The 17458-nt window shown below is 41.5% G+C and overlaps 1 protein-coding gene across 2 annotated transcripts in view; it reads left to right on the forward strand.

Annotated features, from left to right (window-relative positions):
* The window catches only part of AKAP3 (A-kinase anchoring protein 3), a 66515-nt gene extending 49850 nt beyond the window's left edge, over positions 1 to 16665 (forward strand). For both annotated transcript variants that reach the window (XM_035298977.3, XM_078372011.1), the window contains exons 5-6: positions 8497 to 8636; positions 10731 to 16665. In XM_035298977.3, the coding sequence (XP_035154868.2) occupies positions 8497 to 8595 (99 nt within the window). In that variant the 3' untranslated portion in view covers positions 8596 to 8636; positions 10731 to 16665. The remainder of the gene's footprint in view (positions 1 to 8496; positions 8637 to 10730) is intronic.
* Positions 16666 to 17458: the final 793 nt, after the last annotated feature.

Here is a 17458-nt window from a genome sequence, read left to right on the forward strand (position 1 = left end):
ATTATCTATCTTTTTATTAGTTATCTTTCCTAGGACTTTCTTTCAACCCTCTGCTATTGAACTCAAGATCTTCCCTGGGAGATTGCATCCAAATCCATTGATTTAATGACTTGGTGTAAACGTTCATAAAATGTTATACAACAATTAAAATGAAAAGTGTATTGAGGGGAGGTTATTCCAAATGGCAATAAGAAACCTAAAACTATTGTTATATATTCTATAGCATTTCTGATGTTATAATCTTAAGTTTCATGTCAAATTCTATCTGCCCTATTATAATCACATAAAGCTTATGTATTTGTGTAGGTAAGGATTAGAAAGGGAAGTAAGAAGGCATACTTAGATTTGCAGTATGGTAGATAAATGAATATGTCCTGCTTGCTCCCCTCCTTTGAGAAACCTCCTATCCCTTGCTCTAGTCTAGAGAAGCATCAGTCACAGTGCCCTCACCATCACTGTGGGCTTGGGGCCCAGACTGGCCAAACATCCCAGTCTCCCAGGCACAGTTTCTGTGTTACAATCATTTTGGAGACTTCCTGTCAGCAAAGAGCCTGCATCTTTTGACTGGATGTTGGTGGTTACTTTCTGGGCAGAGACCATCATCAGGATGAACTCAACCATAGAGAGAAGCAAGGCTAATAGGTGAAGAAGGAGTCTGAACCCTACAACCTCATTTGAATTCCTGGATCCTGCTGTGCCTGAAACTACATCTACCCTTTCTGATTCCCCAATTATATAAGTCGATAAATGTCTTCTGTTGTTTAAGCTACTTTTGAATTCAGCTTCTATCATTTTCAAACAAAATTCCTGACATAGGTTGGCAGTCACAAGCAAGAACAAAAAAATGTCTTTGTCCAGAGTTCTAATGATGCTATAACATTGACAGTTAAGTATTATTCCCACCCCAACACACAAACACATATGGAATGAATTTAAGTGTGAGGACATCCTCCCCCATCCCTCATAAGAGAAATCATGCTAACTGGCCATATTAATAGAGTTTTTAAAAATAAACTTTTATGTATTAAAAAGCAACAGTCTGATGTATTGTACAGTGTAAGTGCTGTCTTAATACAAAGCACTGGTGGAAAGGAGTAGGACACACTCTCAGCAAAGGTCATACAATAGGGGGTAAAATGTTTGTGTTCTTTGGGGAGGAATTTTTGCTCTGTCCTGTGGAGGTCATGGGCATTTCTGCCCCAACAGCTGCCTCTGACTTTGGGGGAGCTTCTATCAGTTGAGGCAGCTGAACAGTGTCAGCTGTGTGCTGGAGAGAGTCCTGCTGATCACCTGAATGCTGAATATGCTTCATGGGGCCATCTTTTGTTTTGTCTGTAGTCTTTTCGGTGATCTCATCTGCTGAAGGAGAGAGAAGACAGAGGAACAAGCGTTCAAATGGGGACTATATGCTAACTGTCCTTTAGGCTGTAAATCACTTAGTGGAAACCATGACTATGATGATATAAAAACAGTTCATTTGTAAAGCACGTTCAGTGTGCCAGGCATTATTCTAAGCACTTTACGTGTACTAATTCATCTGATCATTTCAGCGACCCTGGAGAATGGGCATTATTCTCATTCTCATAAATGGAGATACTGAGCTATAGAGAGGTTAAGTCCATACCTGATAAACGGTGGAGCCAGAATTTAATCCCAGGTAACCCGACTCTTGTGACTATATACCTAACCACTAGGCTATATTGCATATAAAAATTTGCATAGTACCATCATCTGGTACTGATAGAAATTCTAAGGGTACTTATAGAGCATAAAGGGGTAGACACAGTTAATGAAAAGGAAAGGAGGAGAAAGGAAATTGATTATGGGAGAATAATGGAATATCCTAATAAGGAGCAAAAAGGAAAATCCCAAAGCTAAGAAATGGCAGCCTTCCTGGACTATGGAAATAGGACTGGCTATTTGACAGGCTGTACCTTTTTTGCTTCAGTGATGACCGCCTTGAACCTTGATCTTCCTTATCTCAGAGGGGAAAACGAAACTGGATTTCCACAGGGTCTGGGGCCTGGACTGTGGCTTGAGGTTCCTAGACTGATGAATCCAAGCATGCTTGAGGGCCTGGTCCGGGGTCATGCGAAGAGAAGTTTCCCATCTGCACCCCAACAAAGCCCAGCAAGGGTTACTGTTTTACCTTTAATATACCTTTTAGTATATTTACCTACTGTTTTACTTTAATATACCTTTTAGTATATTAAAACATTTAAAAAACCCGATAAAGATTTTTATTTAAGCTATGTTGATATCTCAAAGATATCATCATAGAACAGAGATTATGGCATATAACTTAAAAGTACCTGGAAACAGCTATTGAAAATAATATTTTTAGAAGATGTGTGTAACAAGCCAGGGAATATATATTACACTCCCAAGTCTTCCAGAATGCCTAGAAATTTCTTTATAAGAAGTATTATTTTATAAAAGCTTAATCAGAGGGATTTAGGGTTTGGTAAGCTAAGCATATTAAAAACAAAGAGATGCTTAATTTCAATTTCCAGACTACAGAATTGGGGCTTCCAAATATATCACAAGAAAAGTTACAGAATTCTAGAATATTAAGATTTGCAAGGGGACTTGGATATAGTCTAATTAAACTTCTAATTCAGTAGCAGAATCCATTGACCAAATTCCCTTCATGGAATCACCCTACAATTCTTGAGTAATTTCAGTGACAAGACACTAACTCTCAGAACCATCTATTCCAATTTTGAAAAACTCTGATTCTTTGAAAGTTCTTGATTTTTATTATATCAAAACTGGTTTGCTTTCCAGTAACTTGTACCCAGGTCCTGATTCAACCCATTACCATCATACAAAATAACTAATTCTTCTTTTATGTTTCAGCCCTTCAACTATGTGAAAATATTTACATTGCTACTAACTAATGATCCTATGATATGGTTTTCACCATCTGGCCACCTTCTGAGATAAGGATATTTTAGCAGTTGTCTAACTAAGGTCCACCATGGTGGGAATAGCTTCTATAACTGCAGGGAGACAGTATTAACACTCTAGACTAATTGAGGTCCTAAACAGCTCAAACTCTCATTTCTGTGTCAAATGAACTGCTGTTAAACAAATGTGTCCTTTCCTGGACTTTTGGAGTTAGCCCACAAAGTCTAACACAAGGCTTTACATTTATGCCTACTGAACTTGGCTCAACACTTTTAGTCTCTCATTGCAAAGATTTGCTAATTAGTGATATATATATAGTAACAGTCCCCATTAGCTTGACTGCCTCTTGCAAGGTATAAGTAATCAGTCTTTTGCACTAAAGAAGAAAATAATGTGGCTGGGCGCGGTGGCTCACTCCCGTAATCCCAGCACTTTGGGAGGCCGAGGCAGGCGCATCATGAGGTCAGGAGATCAAGACCATCCTGGCTAACAAGGTGAAACCCCGTCTCTACTAAAAATACAAAAAAAATTAGCGGGGCTTGGTGGCACATGCCTGTAGTCCCAGCAACTCCGGAAGCTGAGATAAGAGAATCGCATGAACCCAGGAGGTGGAGGTTGCAATGAGCCAAGATCATGCCACCATACTCCAGACTGGGCGACAGAGCAAGACTATGTCAAAAAAAAAAAAAAAAGAAAGAAAGAAAGAAAGAAATGAAAATAATGTCTTCCTTGGTGCTGAGCTGTATTCTGGATGGTTGGGGTTTCTGGATAACCCATCTGTCTCAGCAGTTGGTTTCTGTCGTTTGTTAAGGTAGAGGTAAAGATGGGGTACAGAATCTTTCTCTACCTTGATTATTCTGATAAGTGAATAGCATGACCCTCTAAGTTGGGAATACTTTCATCGCTACCTCACAGTTCACCCTCTGAGCTAGTACTGAAATCTGAAGCTTGGGGTGGAATAAGACAATTATTCTGAATTTTCAGTTTATCCCTTTTGTCTGAATAATAAAGTGCACATTGGTTCCTATGGCATACAAGCCCCTCATGGTTTGACTTCACCTACATAATTCCACTATTGCCTTCGGCTGAATTCCTTAGTTGATGCTGATATAATAGTTCTTAAGTTTTTCTTCCAATCCTCCTCAAGACAGGAATCATTTTAGCTATAGCCAATTCCAGGTTTTCTAGCTGTCACTATCTCTATCTTCCTTTTAACTTAAGAGAGCATGAAACAAAAACGCTTGAAGGAGTCTGCTTTTATTTTCATATGCACACATGAAATAGCAGCTCAACTTTTGTATTCAGAAGAATAAGGCTTTGCTGTGTGTTTGGATTTGAATCTGCTAGAGGCAACTCTTAGTCTAAGAAGTGTAAAGGAGAAAACAGATCAATGAGTCTGAAGCTTTCTTACAAACAAGAGAATATATATCTCACATACATTCTATATCTGTAGTATTAATTATCAAAAAGTGCTCATATTTAGTTGCAGCTAAAGAGAGGAAAAATAATTTCTTATAACATATTAATAGGTTAAGTGAGTGAATATAATTTCTTGGGTTATATTCATGGGTTTTATGAGCTTTGTTTATCACATTAAAGATGAAACTTGTGGGAATTTGGAAAATGGTATTTAATGGTTTAGTATCTCAGGCAGCTTCTGGTTCCCCCTCTGAAACTTAGAATAATAACCTAGAGAACCTGTTTAGATTTAAGTTCTTTGCTTTTGATGATTAGGCTCTGTGATTGCTAGAATGCAAGAATTCTCTGACTTTCCTTATTTTTATTTAGAAGTATAACAACAGTTATTAAAAAACTGAGAAAGTACAAATAAGAAAAAATAAATAGACTTCATGCTACCACCCAGTGACAAATGTTAAGAGTTTTGTATGCTTCTTTCTATGTAGTCTATCTATGGGTAGATTTAAAATTTTAAGTTAGAATTACGAAGCACAAATATTACTTTTATTATATATCATATTTTATAGTATTATATATACAATTAATACTGATTTCTACTTGAGTAATAAAATTCATGTTTATAAAATATGGAATTATAAAGATAGAAGAAAAAGTCACCTTTTATTTATGGCACCTATATATAAAAACACTGTTGTATATTAACATTTTTACATATTTTATTTCTGTGTTTCTCCAAATATATCTATATCTACATAGCTAAGGGTTTTTGAAAGTAAAATTGAAATTGTAATTTCATACGCTACCTTTCTTTAGCGTGTTTTACCATGTTATTACTTTCAAAATTGGCATCATGTTAAATGTATATCACTGTGAGAGTCTTATGCCACTTAATCTGGTCTCTTTTCTGAAACTTTTAGAGTAGTTCCAAGGCTTCCTTTTTATAAACACTGCTTCAATAAACACTCTCATATATGTAGACTATTTCTGATTTTATGTCTATTTTTATAGCCTAGCTGGCCAGAAATAGTATTATTCTTAAAACAATAAAAATTCTATTCATTTTATTAACCACTTTCTAAACATTGCTAAGCAGCAGTCTCTTTTCCAAGTGGCAGTGTGTCAGCAATTAAGGTCAAGGCTGCTTTTTATCCTCTTCCTTATAACTTCAGGGCCTGCAAAGTCGTTCATTGTCAATGGGTGCCATGATGTCTTCAATCTCATCTTTATTTATTTATTATTTTTTTGAGGTGGAGTCTTGCTCTGTCTCCCAGGCTGGAGTGCAATGGTGCCATCTTGGCTCACTGTAACCTTGATCTCCTGAGTTCAAGTGATTCTTCTGCCTCAGCCTCCTGAGTAGCTAGGATTACAGGCACATGCCACCACATCCAGCTAATTTTGTGTATTTTTAGTAGAGGTGGGGTTTCACCATCTTGGCCAGGCTGGTCTTGAACTCCTGACCTCAGGTGATCCATCTGCCTCAGCCTCCCAAAGTGTTGGGATTACAGGTGTGAGCCAGTGTACCTGGCCCAATCTCATCTTTTATCATCAAAAAAGAGATGAGTCATGATGACTTTTGAGACTTTTACAAGCATCAATGCAGTGGCTGAGCTCACAGTTTGGCTTCTCTCTGCTAATTTTTTTTTTTCTCATTCACATGTGTAGTGTGAGCTGGTTATTATTTTGTTGTTGTGGTAGTGGTGGGTTGTGTTGTTTCAGGGGGGTTGTTGTTGGCTTTGTTTTTGGATGCACCCTTAGCCTGTCGCCTCATTAAGGTCTGTGTCAGTTTTTCAGAAATGCACATGGCAAGTTATTTCAGCATGTGGTTTATAAAATAAAAAGCACTGAAAACCAGCACAACATCCATAGTTGTAATTGTGTGTGCCATGGAAACATAGTAAGGATGCTTTTCATTTCCATTTAGAGAGTTTTATCTCTGTAGCTGTCTATGTTTAGAAGCATCTCACACCAACCTAAAATACATTGCCGTATTTTACCTTTCTGTTCCCCTTGTCTTGACATTTATAATGGCAAAGGAATAAGTTTTCTCTAAACATCTTCAGGTTCATTGTGGCAAGCAACATATACCCTGTAACTAGATTCAGCAGCAGAATTGATAAGGGGGTTGGAATGTGCATAGACTCTTAGTGAGAGCGAAGGAATCTGCAGTGAACGAAAGCATCCGGGGGCAGCATTGAAATCACCTTGCCGGCCTGTTGATGACTAGGGTTCCAGCACCTCTGGCCAAGCTTGTGATGAACCAGACACAAACTTTCCTTAAACACGCCCATCTCCCAGACAAGAGCAGCATCCCAGATGCCCTAAAGCAGCTTTCTACGCCTCCCTGGTACATTCCCTTTTGCATTCTCTGTCCCTGTTCAACCGAGAGCACCAAGGGAAATAAACCACGCCTGTTTTCTTCATCTCTGTAGTTGCAGCACCAATGGGGAAATAGGTCACTGGGGCCAGAGTGTTTTCATGAGGCCCTCATTTCTGCTGCTCCAGGTCCCTCTGCAGGCTGCTCTCATGGCCAGGAAGGAATTCTCCATGGCTCCTTTCCTCTCTCCCCCATTATTCTCATAGAAATCAGAGTCTAGGGCTGGGCGCGGTGGCTCACGCCTATAATCCCAGCACTTTGGGAGGCCGAGGTGGGTGGATCAAGAGGTCAAGAGATCGAGACCATCCTGGTCAACAAGGTGAAACCCCGTCTACTAAAAATACAAAAATTAGCTGGGCATGGTGGTGCGCGCCTGTAGTCCCAGCTACTCAGGAGGCTGAGGCAGGAGAATTGCTTGAACCCAGGAGGTGGAGGTTGCAGTGAGCCGAGATCGTGCCATTGCACTCCAGCCTGGGTAACAACAGCGAAACTCAGTCTCAAAAAAAAAAAAAAAAAAAAGAAAGAAATAAGAGTGTAGTAGCACTGGTGAATCTGATTGGCTTGACCTAGGCCTGCATCCTAGCTTAAAAGATGCTGGGAAGTTGAGTTCTGACTTCTAGAATGGAGAGGCAAGACCCACGACCTCGACATTTCCATAAATATAAAGAAAAATATTCAAACGATATTTGAAGGTCACAAATATGTAAGATGCTCTCTTTATTGCAAAACAGCCCCCTCTATAAGCAGCGTCTATGTGAAGTGGTTTCCTGGCTCAATGCAATGTGCCTACTGTATTCTGAATAAATCCTTTTTGAGTGGATCGCACTAGGAAATTTATATTTTAATTCAAACATGTTCTATAACTGCTACTTATAACAAGCACTGACTCCTTTCTCAATCTCAAAGTTGTTATAAGCAGGTACCCTGGAAATAAACAAGTTAACTAGTGGTTTGTTTTATAACGGTCTAAAACCAATGTGTACAATGAAGGGCTTTTTAAAATGCTATGCTTTTTGCCAGGTAAAAATTCGATTAAGGATTCAAACTAGCAAAAGATGATTTTATTTTGCCCCAAAGAGAGTGGTTTCCTGGGTTTTGTGTCATCTTGCTTTGCAATGTGTAGCCAATTCTTCAGGGGTTGCAGAGAGAAAAATCACATGCCAGATTCTGGACCCACAGTGACATCTGGCGAAGAAAGGAGGGAGTCCCATGATCACGGTGCGTGTGGGTACTAGACCTAGCCAAAAAAACAGAACCAAACAAATAGAATGCAATAAGTTATGGACTCTCGTACATTGCAGTGGAGCGAATTCCTCAAAAGCTTCTGTTGTATTATATATTACTGTAGTAATCTCGAAATACATAGTCACTCATTTATTCATGCACTGATTTATTCATTAGTTACCATACGTTAAGCGCCTACTTCCCCATTGGTGCTGCAACTACAGAGATGAAGAAAGCAGGCATGGTTTATATCCCTTGGTGCTCTCAGTTGAACAGGGACATAGAATGCAAAAGGGGATGTACCAGGAAGGCGCAGAAAGCTGCTTTAGGGGTCGGGGATGCTGCTCTTGTCTGGGAGATGGGCGTGTTTAAGGAAAGTTTGTGTCTCAGTCTGTCTATGCTGCTACAACTGAAGTCCTGAGTCTGGATGATTTATAAACAATAGAAATGTATTCCTGACAATTCTGGAAGCTGGGAAATCCAAGATCAAGACACCTGTAGGTTTGGTGGCTGGTGAGAGGTTCAGTTTCTCCTTCTAAGATGCCAACTTGTTGCTATGTGCTCTGCAGGGCAGAATGCTATGTCCTGACATGGTAGAAGAGCAGAAGAGAATGAACCCTGATACGGTTGGGCTATGTCCTCACTCAAAATCTCATCTTGAATTGTAATCCCCATAATCCCCATGTGTCAAGGGAAAAACCAGGTGGAGGTAAGTGAATCATGGGGGTGGTTTCTCCTCCTCTGTTCTCGTGATAGCGAGTGAGTTCTCACGAGATCTGATGGTTTTATAAGTGTTTGGTTGTTCTTCCTGCATTCATTCTCCCCGTTGCTGCCCTGTGAAGAAGGTGCTTTGCTTTCCCTTTGCTTCCCATCATGATTATAAGTTTCCTGAGGTCACCCCAGCCATGCAAAACTGTGAGTCAATTAAACCTCTTTCTTTTTTAAATTACCCAGACTTGTGCATTCTTTATAGTAATGGGAGAATGGACCAACAAAAACCCATTCCCTCAAGCCCTTCTAGAAAGGACACAACCCCACTCTTGAGGGTTCTATCCTGAGACTTAAAGGTCCCCACCTCATAATACAACCATGTTGGCCATTACATCAACATGTGAATTCTGGAGGATACATTCAGATCACAGTAGCTTCCTAGATGGAGTAACATAGACGCTGAGTCTTGAGGATGGTTAGAATGTAGCTGGGTGAACAATAGGAAAAAGGCATCGTAGGCAGCAGGAAAAGCACATACAAAGGCCCTGAGGCCGGAGGGAGTGTGTAGCATTCACAGGATGGAGGCCCAAGGGAGTGGAGCACAGTGAGTGAGGGGAAAGATGGTGCAAAACAAGGTCAGGGAGGGAGGCTAGGCCCTGGTAAGAAATTTAAGTGCAATGGGCAGACAATGAAACGTTTCACACAGAGTTATGGAAAAACCATTTGCAAAATTGTTTAGCTAAATACAAACTGGAAATACTTTACATTATCCAGCACAATAAGTATCAAAAGAAGTGCAAAATATCCGGAAGGTGGACTTGAATGAGTCTGGGAATAGTGTCATGTTCCTCGGGTGCCCTCTGCAGGCGCCAAACCAAATTGCCGTGTGGTTCTGGGGGTTTGCTCTTTTTTGCCCCTCCGTCCTCATGGCCAGTGTGGAAGGGGAATATGATCAAAGTTTCCTTTTTAAATCTTAGAACCAGGAGCCTGGAGCAGGTGTTGCAGGTTCTGGAGGGCACCCAGGCGTGTAATTCCGGGAAATGATCTGATAACCTCTTTATTGCTCTGTGACAAAATCTAAATTAAACTGGGACATGTCTGGACAATTTTGTAGCTTACATACCAATTCAAATAGGTTTTGTTTTTTTATTCTCATGGTTTTCAGTCAACATACCATTTCTGTTTTTATATCTTCTTCATAGGTGTTCATGATGGTAATTGCACAGTCTTTTATTATAACTGTATGAGTTCTTATTGGAGCTATAGATAGGATTTATATTAATAATACTTTGTAACTTCCTGCATCATTTACTTATATATTTTGGTTATGATATTTTTTTCTATCCATAGAATGTAAGCCACAGGAGGACAAAGGGTTTTGTCTGTTTTTCTCAGTGTTAAACCCTCAGTGCTGGGCACCTGCCCTTCTTGGTCTAATCAACATGCCACAGTCCTCAGGGACCACTCCTGCCAGATTCGAGCTCTTTCTTCCGCAAACTCATCCCAGGGCTGCAGTGTCTGGTGCTATGATTTTGGTTGGTGGTTTGTTTGCCATCCATAAGCTTCATGATGCCAAACACCTTGTCTGCTTTATTTTTCTACTCACAATAGCATCTAGCATGGTACAAATTTCAAACAGACACATACCCAAATGCTCTCATTTAGGTATGTTAGAACAGAGGGCTGGGGATTACAAGTTCATAGACCTGGAGGGCCTGACAGGTGAGTGCACAAATGGGCAGGTGCTCTGCATGTACCTGTGTGTGCTCTGTGAGTGGAAGTCTGCTGGACCTAGGAGAAAGCCTGCTGGCTGAATGTGCCAGTCCAAAGTGGCACCAGCAGCTGCCATCATGCAGAAACACAGGTGCAATGTCGCCAGGACTCTGATTTTACTAGCTCAAGAAAAACTAAAAATCTCAAATATTTGTTCTGTTAAAGACAAATACCATATGGGTCAAAGAAAACATAGCTTGGATCCAGTCAGTGGGTGGCCAGTTTTCAACCCAGCATAAGGGAATGTCTTTTCAAATGCTCATCGTTGATTCTTCTCCCTGACCATATGCTTCCACTTGTACCCCACACTTCTCCCCAGAGAGCCATGGATAGTCCCCAGCTGGAGAAAGGACCAGAAACAAATGTCGGAAATGCTCTGCATCAGGAAATGAGAAGATGCTCAGCAGAAGACTTGAAAATCCCTTTGCCACGCAGACATGCAGAACTAGTTTTTATGCTAGGAGAGAGATTAGCTCAAAGGACAGCAAGGTCAGGGGAGAGGAGAGGGACAGGAATGGTGAGAAACAGAATGACAACGAAAGCCTCTAAAGCAAGGGGAAGCCAGGGGCTTCAGAAGGAGCTGAGTCAGCAGCAAGACTGCCGGGAGTCACCATTGTCCTCTGTCCAGATTCAGTGGCACTGCCCTGAGCCCAGAGACTCTCTGCCTAGTGCCTTTTCTCTCTGTTTTTGCAAGGCCTGTGTGGGGAACTAATACTGGGAGAAGTGTCCAGCATCTCGTGATAGTGATGGAATAGACAAAGACTCAGAGAGCATCTGATTGGAGCCATGGCTTCTCTGAGCTGCGGATCCAGCCCAGTCATCCCCTACCTCCACATCATCTGTTAGAGGAGACAATGCCCCCTAGCCCTGCTGCCTCTGGAGCCCATGTCTCCTGGTGCAATCTCCCAGCTCAATGACTAGTTAACGAGGCCCTTGGACGTTAAGGAGGCGTGGTGATGAATGAGTGAGCCCTGCATGAGGCAGGCTCCTCAGGGTTTCTCAGTGGCACATGTATTAGCAATTGGACCAATCTGATTTTATTATTATTGACATTCATGTATTTATTTGTAATTTTGTGGGTACATAGTAGGCGTAAATATTTACGGGGTATGTGAGTTCTTTTGATATGGGCTTACAATGTGCAGTGATCACGTCAGGGTAAATGGTGCATCCACCACCTCAGATATTTATCTTTTGTGTTACAAACAACTCGGTTACACTCTTTCAGTAATTTAAAATGTATAATAAATTATGATTGACTGTAGTCACCCTGTTGTGCAATCAAACACTAGATCTCATTTATATAACTGTATTTTCGTATCCATCAACCATTCCACGTCCCCCTCCCCTACTACCCTTTCAGCCTCTGGTAACCATCCTGTTCTCCATTTCCATGAGTTCAGTTGTTTTAAGATTTTTAGTTCCCACAAATCAGTGAGAACATGCAACGTCTGCCTTTTTGTGCCTTAACATAATATCCTCCAGTTTTAACCATGTTATAGCAAATGACAAGCTCTTATTCTTTTTTTATGGCCAAATAGTACTCCATTGTGTATAGGTGCCACATTTTCTTTTTATTTTACTTTAAGTTCTGGGATACATGTGCAGAACGTGCAGGTTTGTTACGTAGGTATACATGTGCCATAGTGGTTTGCTGTACCTATCAACCCATCTTCTTTAAGTGTAATAATAAAATTTAGAACAAATTTTTTTGGTTTTAAATTTTATTATTATACTTTAAGTTCTGGGTACATGTGCAGATCATGCAGGTTTGTTACATAGGTGTACACGTGCTAAAGTGGTTTGCTGCATCCATCACCCTGTCATCTACATTAGGTATTTCTCCTAATGCTCTCCCTCTCCTTGGCCCCCACCCCTTGACAGGCCCCAATGTGTGTTGTTCCCCCCCGTGTCCATGTGTTCTCATTGTTCAGTTCCCACTAATGAGTGACAACATGTGGTGTTTGTTTTTCTGTTCCCGTGTTAGTTTGCTGAGAATGATGGCTTCCAGCTTCACCCACGTCCCTGCAAAGGACGAGAACTCATTCTTTTGTATGGCTGCATAGTATTCCATGGTGTATATGTGCCACATTTTCTTTATCCAGTCTATCGTTGATGGGCATCTGAGTTGGTTCCAAGTCTTTGCTATTGTAAACAGTGCTGCAATAAACATACATGTGCATGTGTCTTTACAGTAGAATGATTTATAATTCTTTCGGTATATACCCAGTGATGGGATTGCTGGGTCAAATGGTATTTCTGGTTCCTGATCCTTGAGGAATTGCCACAGTCTTTCACAGTGGTTGAACTAATTTACACTCCCACCAACTCTTCATCCATTCATCTGTGGATGGACATTTAGGTTGCTTCTGAATCTTGGCTGTTGTGAATAGGGCTGCAATAAACAAAGAGTGCTTCTCTTTGATATATTGATTTCCTTAATGGGGGTTATATACCTAGCAGTGGGACTGCTGGATTATGCAGTAGCTCCATATTCAGTTTTTTGAGGAAGCTCTGTACTGTTTTTCATAGTGGTTGTACTAATTTACATTCCCACCAACAGTGTATCAGGGTTCCCTTTTCTCCACATGCTCTCCGGCATTTGTTATTTTCTGTCTTTTGGATAAAAGCAATTTTTAGCTGTGATGAGCTGATACCGCATTGTAGTTTGGATTTGCATTTCTCTGACGTTCAGTGATGCTGAGCACCTTTTCTTCGTTTGCCATTTGCACGTCTGCTTTCGAAGAATGTCTATTCAGATCTTTTGCCCATTTTTAAACGGATTATTAGATTTTTTTTTCCTATTGAGTTGTTTGAGCTTCTCATATACTTTGGCTGTTAATCTCCTTTTTCTTGCCTTATTTCTTAAATATTAAGTTAAATATTTATCTTGCAAATATTTTCTCTCATTCTGCAGTTTGTCCAATGTAATTTTCAAGTCCTAAAGGAATTTGATTCGATGACCCTTCAGTATGTCATAACCTGAAATTTTAGCTGATTTTATGGGCCTCTATGTCAGATGGCACCTAAGGATGTATCACATTAAAGCCTCTTGGTTGAACCTGTCTTCATCTTCACCTGCCTTTGGCCACTTCCTCCACCCCAGCAGCCCCCGCAGTGGCTGGCTCCACGCCAGCCATGGTGTGCGGAATTGAGGTGTGCAGAACCAAGCAGGGCTGCCTCAGGCTCTGGTGCCTTGTGCTTACAGCCTTATGCCTTGTTCCTCCCCCTGGGGGCTTCCCTGTGGAAGGTTGAGGTGAGAACATTATGGGAACCTCAATGAGCAACCTGGAAGTATCTGGGAGTTAGGTCCCTGTGGGGCCAGCTTTTGAATGGGAGGCAGGAACCGGCAGATAAGAGCTCTCCCTGGCTGAACTCTCCTGCGTCCTGGTTAACACAGCTTCTTACAGGACAGTCCCCAGAGAGGGAGCAACCAGTCATGCTTGATACCAAGCAAAGGTCAGCTTGGTGAGGCCTCCTGCTTTTGGCTCTGCTGCCTTCCCTCTCCTGCTTCATTCTGCTTTTTGCTTGCTCTGGCTGCCCTGGGATGGCATTTAATGAAGAAGCATATCCAAATCCTTTGCTTTGGGCCCTGATTTAAAAATTCCAGCTAGGATGACTTCTAACCACTGTCATTCTTCGCCCCCAGGATGCTTTCCAATTTCTACATGTCTGAAATGAATGCTACAGTCTCAAAAGGCAGCGCTACTAGCGGCCATGGGGGTAGTTAGCCGTAATACTGAGCCAGGGGAGTTCTTTAAGAGGAGATTTGAAAGATCGTAACTTGGGCAGAGGAATTTCAGAGGCAACTGGGCTGAACTGAGAAAGTAATCATAGCTAACATTTCCTGAGAGCTTGCAGTGCATTTTATTTGCATGTATTATTGCTTCTACTCTTTGCAACAACCCTGTTAGACAGACCTTATTATTTTTACCATGAAAGTAACTTGTCCAACATCAAAAGTAGAAAGTGGTGGAGGTATGATTTGAACCCAGGCAGTCTGGCTCCAGCACGCACTTTATTAGTCTTAAACACTTTGCTCATGCAAGTCAGGTGACAGGAGCTCCAATCTCCACTATGAACTGCCCTCTCTGGGACACATCTGACTTTATACTTAACTTGTAGTGATGAGTAAAGTCTGGTGCTTAGGAGAGTGGTTTCTGGGGCCAGGTTCATCAGAGTTCAAATCCAGGCTCTGGAATTTCCTGGCTGCTGTAGCCTTGGCCAAGTAATTTTGTCCTGCTGAGACTCTATTTCCTCTCCTGTAAAAAGGTCGACAACAATATTGTGTGGAATGGTAAGGATTGAAACATTTAGCAAGGTGCAAGCCACAGAATATGTACCCTGTCGGTTTTATGTTACTATTGCTATTGCATTGATTTATTTCCACATTGCTGATAAAGACATACTCAAGACTGGGTAATTTATAAAGAAAAAGAGGTCTAATGGACTCACAGTTCCACATGGCTGGGGAGGCCTCACAATCTTGGCAGAAGGCAAAAGGCACATCTTACATGGTGGCAGACAGGAGAGAATGAGACAAGTGAAGGGGGAAACCCCTCATAAAACCATCGGATCTCATGAGACTTATTCACTACCATGAGAACAGTATAGAGGCAACCGCCTCCATGATTCAATTATCTCCCACCAGGTGCCTCCCACAACACATGGAAATTATGGGAGCTACCATCCAAGACGAGATTTGGGTGGGAACACAGCCAAGCATAACAACTATTATTATGATTATATTATCAGTGAAAGGCAAAGGTTAGCGTAGACGAAGGTTTATGGTCCCTTCTGGTCCTAAGAGCTATGAATATGAGGACAGAAGTGCTTCTGTCTCTGAAACCCCCTCTGCTGCGTTCACTTCTCACCATATAATTACATTTCCTCAAAATTCATGCACTATTGTTCCTCACCTTTCAACTCAGCCATTTCTCAATAAAAGTTTTAAAAAATCCGAATTTTTTCTTTCTCTCTCTCTCTCCTTCCCCTGGTGTGGCCTCACCAAGGTCTAAAGCACGCCCAGATCTGGCCCCTGCCTTACACCCCAGCCTTGCTCCATGCTGCTCTTCCCTTTCTACCATGTCTCACCAGGCTTTTTCCCTCTCAGCCCTCTATCCCTGGGGTCCACTTTCATCTCTTCTCCCTGTGCTGGGGCCCCCTATTACTCTCTTTTAGCTTAGAGACCAGATCCAGAGCCAGCCCCTCCCCTCTGTGCTCTGCCTCAGCACCCCATTTATCTCCTTCATGCACATGGTACCATTTGTGACAATTTTGCCCTTTATGTCTGTCACCCTCTCCACCATTTGTTTCTTGCAATTTTTTTTACATTAAGCTCTGGAATAAACATGTCACTGATGGAGCATCTCTTATGTGACAGACCCTGTGCTAAGAGTTAACCCTGGAAAAACATCTTTTTTTTTTGATGGAGTTTCGCTGTTGTTACCCAGACTGGAGTGCAATGGCACGATCTCTGCCTTCTGGGTTCAAGCAATTCTCCTGCCTCAGCCTCCAGAGTAGCTGGGACTACAGGCGTGCACCACCATGCCTAGCTAATTTTTGTATTTTTAGTAGAGACGGGGTTTCACCTTTTTGACCAGGATGGTCTTGATCTCTTGACCTCGTGATCCACATCTTTATTCATCAAATACTTTTTAAGCACATATGAGCTGCACACTGGAAAGTCCCGATACTAACGGTCTGGTGAGGCCAGAATTGGCAGGAGAGTGGGTGATGGCCATGGTGTGGGGGGGCAAGGTGGATGGGTAAAAAGAGCACAGGGCACTATAAGGTTTCATCTCCCTCATTTAAACAAAAAGGAAATTGAGACTTTGAGAAAGAAGAAGGCTTGTCAGGGGGCAGTTCTCAAGCTGTGGCCCATGAAACTTGGGGGTCCCTGAGACCTTTTCAGGACCCATGAGGGCCTCCCTTTCCCAACTGCATTATTTGTGTGAGGCTGGAGTTTTTCATACCTACGACTAGACAACTATTTGGAATGACCGAATGCAGAAGTAGACATGAGAATTGACCCTTCCATTAAGCCTGATATTAAAGAGATGAGTGAAAATGTAAAATGATGACAATCTTCTCAGTTTCTTTTTGTCTCAGAAAATATAGTTATTTTTAAAGTATGATTTTTATTACCATGGAATGGATTTTTATATTATTTTAAATGAATTAATATATACATTTAAAACATTCAGTTTGAATTTCTAATACAGTAAATATCAATAAATAACTTATATAAACAAGTTATTTGGAGTCCTCAGTAATTTCTAGGAGCATGAAGAGGTCCTGAGGAAAAAAAATTAATAATTGGGAGACAGTTATCAGAATATACAGTAACTGTTCAGTAATATTGCTGCAAATCAATTAGTAAGACTGTCTATTCATAATAGCAAAGGCATGGAATAAACCCAGGTGCCCATCTGTGGTGGAGAGAATAAAGAAAATGTAAGAACAAAGTCATGTCCTTTCCGGCAGCATGGATGCAGCTGGAGACCATTATGCTAAGCAAATTAACACAGAAACAGAAAACCAACCGCTCATATTCCCACTTACGAGTGAGAGCTGAACACTGGGTACTCATGGACATACAGATAGGAACGATAAATGCTAGGGATTCCAAAAACGGGGAAGGAGGGAGGGGAAAAGGTTTGAAAAATTACCTGTGGGGTACTATGTTCACTACTTGGACACCGGAATCATTAGAAATCCAAACCTTAGCATCATGCAATATAACCGTATAATAAACCTGCACACATACCCCCTGAATCTAACTTTTAAAAAAATTTTATTAAAAAATAGGAGTGCCTCCTCCTTTACGCCACTTGAATTATTAGGGCACATAAATCTCACACCCTATTTGCCAAGGGCATTCGTTCCTAGCTCTTTTACAGGTAGGTCAATTTCTCAGTGCAAGTCTGTGGGACGGATGGAGAAAAATTTCCCTTCCCTCCCCTCTGATCCCGCCCCAGCCGGGTCCCGCCTCTCTGAGCCTCTGGCGCGCCCCCTGCTGCCCGCGGCCGGAGCCGTTCGCCACAC

This window comes from Callithrix jacchus, chromosome 5, assembly GCF_049354715.1.
Source record: "Callithrix jacchus isolate 240 chromosome 5, calJac240_pri, whole genome shotgun sequence".
In the NCBI taxonomy this organism is placed as follows: domain Eukaryota; kingdom Metazoa; phylum Chordata; class Mammalia; order Primates; family Cebidae; genus Callithrix; species Callithrix jacchus.